At 35.1% G+C, this 9,891-nt stretch overlaps 1 protein-coding gene across 1 annotated transcript; it reads left to right on the top strand.

Moving 5' to 3' along the window:
• The first annotated feature begins 3,005 nt into the window (after positions 1 to 3,005).
• LOC145119938 (sugar carrier protein C-like) lies at positions 3,006 to 4,947 on the top strand. Its single transcript, XM_079055706.1, has 5 exons — positions 3,006 to 3,158; positions 3,238 to 3,563; positions 3,652 to 4,281; positions 4,366 to 4,634; positions 4,731 to 4,947. Exons 1-5 carry the CDS (start codon positions 3,026 to 3,028, stop codon positions 4,945 to 4,947), a joined length of 1,575 nt encoding a protein of 524 aa, XP_078911832.1. The 5' UTR covers positions 3,006 to 3,025.
• The last annotated feature ends 4,944 nt before the right edge of the window (positions 4,948 to 9,891 follow it).

The raw sequence follows: 9,891 nt of genomic DNA, 5'->3' as shown, positions 1-9,891 counted from the left end.
ACATTAAATTTTGTTTATGTTGAATTAAAAGTAAAAAGATATGAGATCATACCATGCAACAACTTTTTATTTTTCTTCAATTTATGCAAGATAATGATTTTTAGACAGAAATATGCAACTAGAGATCGACTACCACATGTTGTGGTATGTGCAACTAATTGGATTTTATAAAATAATGTTTCAGTTTCTTTTACTTAAGGATCAAAAAATTAGCATCTGAAGCCAAACTCACAACGTTGTCCATAATAAGTTTTGATGATAACATGAAATAGTACTTGATCATTGTCTTCATTATAAATAAAAGGGAAATCTCCAATAAAATCCCTAAATTTTGGCCCGGTTTACATTTTAGTCCTAAACTAATTTTTGTTTAGGAAAAAATCCTAAAAACCAGCAAAAGTATGCATTTTGATCCTTTTTGACTGGTTGAAACCGGCAACAAATTAATTTGGGACTATTTCATAAACTGACCCAAAATATTGAGACTATTTCACAAAATGACCCAAAATATTGGGACTTTTCTGCAAAAAAAAAAATACTAGGACTTTTCTGCAAACAAAAACCTTATTATTATTATTATTATTATTATATTAAAAATATAAAAAGTATACTAATTTTTAATTCATTATTATTAATATTTTTAATAATACATATAAATACACTTAAATACAAAAAATATTAAAGAAATTATTTAAAGGTGAAGGTGGTGGTGATGGTAATGCTTTAAGCATTGAAATCATGAATATATGCTTTCATGTCTTCACTTTGTATATGATCATTTCACATTTCTTATTATTGTTTTCAATTCAAAATATTAACACTTAACAATTTAAAAGAAGTTGCCTATTTGTAAAATTGTGTATATTTAGTTTAAGATAAAAGGATTTCTCACTTTGTATATAAATTTTTTTAAGGAAGAATGATTTTTTTCAAATCCAACAGATCCACAATAAATATTTACATTGGTGGCCCATATCAAAGTTCGAAAATATTAATTACAATATCTTGTTTAATAGAAAGTAATATGACTTGTTTTGCTTTATCATACTATATCTGCTATGTTTCCAAAAAAACCACAAGGATAAAGTAATGAAAAAGAGCAACACACATGTTGGTAATTCAAATATTTACACACAAGACATACACGCATATCATACGCTCACTATTTGTAAACAATTTGAAAAATCAGGCTTCTTTTAAATTGTTAAATGTTAATATTCTGAATTAAAAACAATAATAACAAATGTGAAATGACCATATACAAAGTTATATTATACAAACATACATTCATGATTTCAATGTTTAAAGCATTACTATCCGCTCAACCTTCACATTTATAAAATGTCTTTAATATTTTTTTAACTTAAATGTATTTATATGTATTATTAATAATATTAATAATAACAAATTTAAAAAATAGTATACTTATTTATATTTTTAATAATAATAATAATAATAATAATAATAATAAAGTTTTTTGTTTGCAGAAAAGCCCTAATATTTTTTGTTTTTGCAGAAAAGTCTCAATATTTTGGGTCAATTTATGAAATAGTCCCAAATTAATTTGTTACCGGTTCCAACCAGTCAAAAAGGGTCAAAATGCAAACTTTTGCCGGTTTTAGGACTTTTTCGTAAACAAAAATTAGTTTATGACTAAAACATAAATCGGGCTAAAATTTTAAGACTTTATTGGAGATTTCCCTAAATAAAACAGCTGAATTTTATGGTTTCAAATTCTTGTTGCACTTCATTTGTACTTTACACATGATTAAGCAATTCTATAAACTATGGTAAATCAAACGGTTATGGATGATTAGTATTTTTTATTTTATGAACTTGCTCTTAGAGAAGAAATGTGTCCTCTTGATGTGTAATGAACAGAAATTTGAGAATTGGAGTGATAAAGGATGTACGTCAAGTTTTTTCGCCATCGTGTTCGTCAATGTTTGTTTGGATCCAAAAAAATGAAGATTGGGAGAATATCTCTGAGTTGCAGACGATGGATTAAAGAGAGATCAATGGAAAAAGCGGTGATGTATGTGTGTACTCTATAGATGGGTGTATTGAGGCGGTGGATCATTTGATGTCTGCATCCCATTGGAAGCAATGGGGTGGGAGCAGATTAAAGACTAAACTTTCCAACCACTTAAAATAGTGTTGCCAAAATCTAAAGGAACAAAAGTTTATTTTACATTTGACTTTCCAAAATTAATATGTATATATAATTTGCTTTCAAGTATATCAATAACCATTATTTATTTATCAAATAAAAAACATTATTATGACGCATGAATTAACTATTAAATAAATAAAAATAGTTATTATGTATCAAATTAAATAGTTATACTTTTATTGGTAATGATGAAAAGTTAATAAAAGGGAGAATGTTAATCTTAACAAAGCGATTTGCTTCATACAGATAAGTCTAACCGGATATATATATATATATATATATATATATATATATATATATATATATATATATATATATATATATATATATATATATATCCACTTTACTATCTAAAGTTTTAAACCAAAATATAATAAAATTAATACAACCATATTTCATGGAACATGAATAACAAACAGAATACTAATTTTTTATTAGTCATAAATCATACTTAGATATTTTTTCTTAATATTAAACGAAGTTTTTGATTTTACAACTGACTGTTCAATTTCGATTTGAGGATATAAATAATAAATAAAGCTTAAAAAAATTACAAATAACAGGGTCTATAATGGATTATTTGTTTTATTATCATTAGATAAATAAATTTTAATTCCCATTATCGTTTATTTGTAATGGAAAAATATATGATGATCAATGGATAACTATTATGCTTGGTTTGTAATTCAAATCCAGTTGAGATAAGATTTGAGCGCAAAATATTCCGGAAAAGATATATACCCAAAAGAAATACAGATACTGGATTAGATTAATCATCTATAAATACAATCTTGTTTTTCCTAATCTCCTCAATTTGTCATTTAATCTTTTACTCATTGATAAGCTTCAACAATGGCGGGAGGTACCGGAATCGGTTCCGGTAACGGAAAAGCTTACCCCGGGAATCTCACACTCAACGTTTTCATAACATGTATGGTGGCGGCCTGCGGTGGTCTGATTTTCGGATACGATATCGGGATTTCAGGTTTAAAACTGATCATCACTTTTTATATCCTTTAATTAAGAGAAGATCGAAATCTAATCATCTTGTCTATAATTTTCAGGTGGAGTGACATCTATGTCGCCGTTCTTGAAGGAATTCTTCCCAGCGGTTTACGAGAAGGAATCTAAACTCGTTGCTTCGAGCAACCAATACTGCAAGTTCAACAGTACCACATTGACCATGTTCACATCTTCGTTATACTTGGCTGCATTGGTGGCTTCATGGTTTGCTTCCGTCATAACCAGGTCTTGTGGTCGGAAAATATCCATGCTTATCGGCGGCTGTGTTTTCTGCGCCGGAGCACTCCTCAATGCCTTTGCTCAAAACGTTCTAATGCTTATTATCGGTCGTATTCTTCTTGGTATTGGTATCGGGTTTGCTAATCAGGTAATCTTTTTATTTGTTTAATCACATTCCTTTATGTTGCGTAAAGATTTGATCTTGATGTGTATATCATCTCGTCATGTTCTTGTAGTCTGTGCCTCTATATCTCTCCGAGATGGCTCCTTACAAGTATCGTGGTGCTCTCAACATGATGTTCCAACTATCCATCACCATCGGAATTCTAATCGCCAACGCAGTCAACTACGCATTTGCCCAAATCAAGGGCGGATGGGGGTGGCGTTTGAGTTTGGGAGGAGCCATTGTTCCTGCCATAATCTTTATCGTTGGCTCTCTTTTTCTTCCAGATACCCCAAACTCACTTATCGAACGTGGAAAGGTCACAGAAGCCAAAGCAATGTTACTCAAAATCCGTGGTGTAGATAGTGTCGATGATGAGTTTAACGATATGATTGCAGCTAGCGAGGAATCAAAAAAGATTAAACACCCATGGTTTAATCTTCTTCGTAGAAAGTATAGACCACAGTTAACTTTCGCTATCCTCATCCCACTTTTCCAACAACTCACTGGAATGAACGTGTTCATGTTCTATGCCCCGGTTTTGTTCAAAACAATGGGGTTTGGAGATAACGCTTCACTCTTTTCTGCCCTAATCACTGGCATCGTTAACACGTTAGCAACTTTTGTCTCAATCTTTACTGTCGATAAATTTGGAAGAAGGGTTTTGTTCATTCAGGGTGGAATTCAAATGTTTATAATGCAGGTAATAACAATCTCACATTATTTTAGGGTTTTGGTAACGATTATAAACAACTGGTTATAATATTTAATCGATGTTTATGTATAGGTGGTTATTACCGTTGCAATCGCATGGAAGTTTGGGTTACAAGGAAACCCTGGTGAGCTTGAGATGTGGTATTCTGTTCTTGTGGTCGTAGCCATTTGCATATACATTGCAGGGTTTGCATGGTCATGGGGTCCGTTGGGTTGGCTCGTGCCCAGTGAAATCTTCCCTCTCGAGATCCGATCAGCTGCACAAAGTGTTAATGTTTCCGTCAACATGATCTTTACCTTTTTTGTTGCTCAAATCTTTCTTCAGATGTTGTGTGCCCTCAGGTCATAACTTACTTTCTTTTTATATCTCTATATATTATCTAACTTTTAAAGGCTGTATTTATATCTAATATACATGCATGGGTGTTTAATTTTCAGGTTTGGGTTGTTTATTTTCTTTATGTTCTGGGTGGTGATCATGACTGGTTTCATCTACAAATATTTGCCGGAGACAAAGGGAATTCCCATCGAAGAGATGGCCGGAGTCTGGAAAGAGCACCCGGTTTGGAAAAGATATGTTCCGGTGGTTGACGAAGAACTGGCTCCGGTGGGTGATAATAAAGAAAACGAAGATAAAGAGAAAAATATAAGTTAGAGGCTTTTCCGATTTTAGTTCGTAGTACAATTATATTTAGGAATTTGTTATTAGCGTTTTAGGGTTTCATGGTTTTTAGATTTTATTAGTTTTATATTAGGTCTATCAAGTGTTTTTTTAACAGCTATCAAGTGTTAGTTTTTATAATTAGGTTAATTGTATTTTTTTATGGTTCTATTAGAAAAAGTTGGTTAGGTATTTAAGAAAACCAAGTTAAATCCCTTGAATTTTAGATTTAAATTAGCCAACAAATTAATCTCTTCTTCTTTTTTGTTTTAACAGTAATCTCTACTTCTTAATCGGCTAAATATGCCATTTTTTTAAATGATACGCAACTCTCATTTTTTTTTAAAACAACAAATATATTATTAAAAAACGGAACACCTGGCTAACAAGTAACTAGACGAGAGCCCAAAAGAAAGAAACAATACACAATAGAGCTTTGGAAACACAAATCAAAGAAAGGGGGGTTAATACCCTTGTATTTTAACCATAGATACACGACAGATTTTATGTTTTCTGCGCCATTATAAGGTGAGGTAAACATCTGTTGAAATAACCTCTCGTTCCTATATCTCCATAAATTCCAAAGCATACCGTAGCAGATGATTGACAATTGATTACGTTTTTTTCGGACATCTACCCCAAAAGGCTGCATACTGGATCAGTTCTTCCACCTTGTTAACATAAATTTTTTTATAGACCACACTAATTAAAAATCTTATCTTTGATAGAACTTGCGTACGGACATTTTACAAGGAGATGATTGGTGCATTCCAAATTCCCAATATAAAAACCACATGTTGTAGAATTTACCTCAATACCCCTCTTATGTAATGCATCAGCTGAAGGGATTCTTCCTTGTGCAGCCCTCTAGACGAAACAAATTACTTTACTGTGGATTTCTCTTCGCCATTTAATTAAGGATGTTGTTAGGGTAGCTTGATGATGTTGATCGATTTTGCATCTTAGAGAGTTAACTGTGTAATTACCATCTGGGGCTAGTTTATATCTCCAATGATCTGTTCCTCTTGCAAGACGGGTAAGAGCAACATCTCCTTATATGAAATCAGGTTGTGAGGATAATCCCACCGAATCAGGGCATGCGTTCCAGTCCCAACAGTTCCCGTTGACTGCTACTCTATCCGCCACTATACATGTTTTCCTTGCATCCAACTCAAATAGCCTGGGGTATTTGGTTTTCAATGTTTTAGCCCCATTCCATATGTCGAGCCAGATGAGTGTTTTGTCACCAGATCTGATTACCAGCTCGAATAAATCTTTGGTATCTAAGTTTTGCCTCTTTAGTTCTTTCTGAATACTCACGATATTGTTTCATACTCCACTGCTTGATTTTTTGCTAGCCGATCAAAGGGTTTTCCAGATAGGTTGTGGATTCCTATGATTGCCCAACTCCAGAGGGAACTGTTTTTTGATTTTAATCTTCACCGCCACTTCACAAGTAAGTCGATATTTAGTGTAAGAATCGATCCAACCCCTAGCCCACCATTATTTTCTAGGCAATTACTTTGTCCCACGAGACCCAATGAATGTTTCGTTTGTCTTCATGTCCGCCCCATAAAAATTTCCTTCTGATTTTGTCCATCTCCTCGATCACCTAAATCAGATCTTTGAAGAGAGAGAGAGAGAGAGAGAGAGAGAGAGAGAGAGAGAGAGAGAGAGAGAGAGAGAGAGAGAGAGAATGTATGTGGGGAGATTCCCTAACACCGATTTTACTAGTGTTAATCTACCCCCAAATGATTGCATTTTTGCCTTCCAAACAGATAACTTGGAATGAAATTTCTTGATGATGGGCTTCCAGTTCTTAACAAGATTCATGTTAGATCCTACTGGTATACCAAGATAGTTGAAGGGAAATCTTCCCGCCTCACATCCTAATATGTTTGCCCAACTTGTAGTTTCTATCTTTGTCGCAATCCCAAAGACTCTCGACTTATAAAAGTTCACTATAAGCCCGGAGGAAACGTGGAAGCATCTGAGGATACGTACGAGATTTTTTAGGTTGGAACGATACCACTCATCGACAAAGAGTGCATCGTCGGCATAAAACAAGTGGGAAATCATAGTCCCGACTCTAGGAATTGAGACACCCTTGAAGATCCCTTTTTCACATGTGGATTTAAGAATGACATTTAACCCTTCCATGGCTATGATGAAAAGGAAAGGTGAGAGCAGATCACCTTGCCGTGCTCCTTTAGTTAGTTCGAACTCTTTTGTTGGTGCTCCATTGATAATGACCGAGGCCTGGGATGATTTTAGGCAACCTCTAATCCAACACTGCCATTTATTACCAAAACCCATCTGATCAAGAATGGAGTCAAGGTATTCCCAGTTAACTGAGTCGAATGCTTTGTCGAAGTCTACCTTAAGTAGGAGGAGTTTCTTATTCACATGCTTCGCCCATGATCATATTTCGTTGATCATCAAAGGCCCGTCGAGAATACACCGCCCTTCAACATATGTTGATTGAACATCTCCAATAATACGTCATATGACCGTTTTCATTCTCGAAGCAAGAATCTTGTTAATTATTTTATACATGAACCCAATAAGACTTATAGGCCTGTAATCATTGAGTGATAGAGGGTCTTTTATTTTTGGGGCGAGGGTGATGAATGATGAGTTGCAGCCACGAGATAAAGTCTCATGCTCTTCGAAATATATAATAAATTGCTTCTCGTCATCTTTGATGGTATTCCAATGAGATTTGAGGAACTTGAATGTAAACTCGTCGGGTCCAGGCGCTTTCTCACATCCGCAGTCCCAGATAGCAGTTTTGACCTCAAGATCTGTAAAGAGAGCTTCAATTCTGATGGCATCCATCATTGAAATGGATTGGAAAAGAGGATTGACTAGTTTAGGTCTTGATTTACACTACTCCTTGAATTTAACTTGAAAGAATCGATATACTTCCTCTTTTATCTCATTCACCTCTGAAGTCCATTGCCCATTAATCATTAGTCCATTTAGTATGTTTCTTCTATTTTTGTTGTTTATGAACCCATGTAATAATTTCGAGTTTTCGTCCCCATCAATGAGCCATTTGATACTACGTTTTTGTTTTAGATCCATTACTGCCAGTCTTTCCATATCCATAATCTTTTGCAGTCCCTTATTCCTTGTCTCAATTTCCACAGAAGGTAAACATCTAATCGCTGCAATTTTCTCCATGTTAGCTACTGAATCCTTTAGTTTGACTATCTCTTGTTTCTCCCTATGTGTTTCTGAGTTCCTCCATTTCTTTATTTCTTCTTTTAAGAATCTCAACTTGGCTGCTAGATAGGAATCAGGGTAACCGTAGCCTGCAAAACGACTCCAGGTATCATATAACACCTGATCAAAACCTTCTTTTAATAACCAGGAACTGAAAATTTTGAAGGGAGGGGGACCGAAATCAGTGACAGTTGTCTTGAGGGTGACCGGGTTGTGATCAGATAGTTCTCGAGGATAGGAAGTAACGAAGCTTAAAGGGAAGACAGCTAGGAAGTTGGGGTATACAAGAACTACTACCGAGATACTTAGGTGAATTGATTGAGACACAATGTGTTATCATTTAAATGACTAAGATATAATGTTGGAACTTGATAGACACGTCATTAAAATGACTAAGATATAATATTGTCCTTAAGAAACAAGGATTGTGAATCCTTGGATAGTAAGGCAACTAAGATATTATTTTGTCCCTAAGAAATAGATAGTATCCGCATGTGAATTGTTGGGTAGTGAGGCAACCACGCGAGTCAGGGGACGCATATAGCTAGAGATTGTGGTTGATGAACCCTTTAATGAATGGTAGGATGCGTTTTAGCGCATGAAGGTGCGGTTCCCCATGGGCCACACATCGTTGGATATCAAATGAGATATTTGGATGGGTGAAAGTTAGGTACTATAATGCATACACAAGGCTACAGTACAAAGTTGAGTTAGAGATCGAATTTCCAGCTCGCAAAGAGCTTAGAGTTAAGATCACACTGAGTCTTAGATGTGTTGTATATGATCATGTTAGCACATTCTAAGATTTCAGTCACATATTTCTAATGAGAAATAAATATGTAACGTCCCAAAAATAATGACTTAGAATTTCCATTTTTAGATCAATAAATCGTTAATACATAACATTTCCACAAAACCAAGGTAATCAAGATTCATCAAAACATCATCAATCAGAGTAAATCATAGAATGCGAAAACATGTGGTGTGTGCTCTGCAATCATCCCGAGCTCTTCCATTTTGAAAACCGAAGTACCTGAAACATAAACTGAAAACCATAATTGAGTTCCCCAAGATACCACATACCACACATACATAAAACACATACTGGACCCCCGCCCTCCATCGGGCCTTTCTCGCTCTCGAGTCCCACTCGTCTTCGGGCCCCGCCCAACATCGAGCCCCGCTCAGATTACAAATCTATCAATTACCAGGCCCCGTCTGACATTGGGCCCCGCCCGCTACACACATAATCATATAACCATATAACCATATAAACATAACCTTACTAACATATGCAATAATCACAAAGACTATAGCATACCATACAGTCATCGAGCCTCGCCCCGTAAGCATAAAAACCGATACTTATAACTAGCATTCAACATACTCATCAGGCCCCGTCTGGCATCGGGCCCTGCCCGGTAAACATGTCATCATACAATACATGCACGAGTCATGTAGACATCTAGCATCCTAACATATAAACCATGGGACACATTAATGCCTTCGACCTGCTAAACCCAGTGGGGAGACTCACCTCGCATTGCCGAATCACACAGACGATCCCTGGCTGTTGGCTGACAGATCCCCGAACTGTCAATATAAAAACAACACCCAATTAACAATTGGGTTCCAAACCATTAGCATAAATCTATACTTAGGGTAAAAAGACTATTTTACCCCTGATCTAGCTTGGTCCAAGACTAAGGC

The sequence above is a fragment of the Lactuca virosa genome, chromosome 6 (genome assembly GCF_052849685.1).
Source record: "Lactuca virosa cultivar CGN04683 chromosome 6, Lactuca_virosa_CGN04683_v6, whole genome shotgun sequence".
In the NCBI taxonomy this organism is placed as follows: Eukaryota; Viridiplantae; Streptophyta; class Magnoliopsida; order Asterales; family Asteraceae; genus Lactuca; species Lactuca virosa.
The sequence above is the reverse complement of the archived record's forward strand: the minus strand, read 5'-3'. Positions and strand labels throughout refer to the sequence as shown.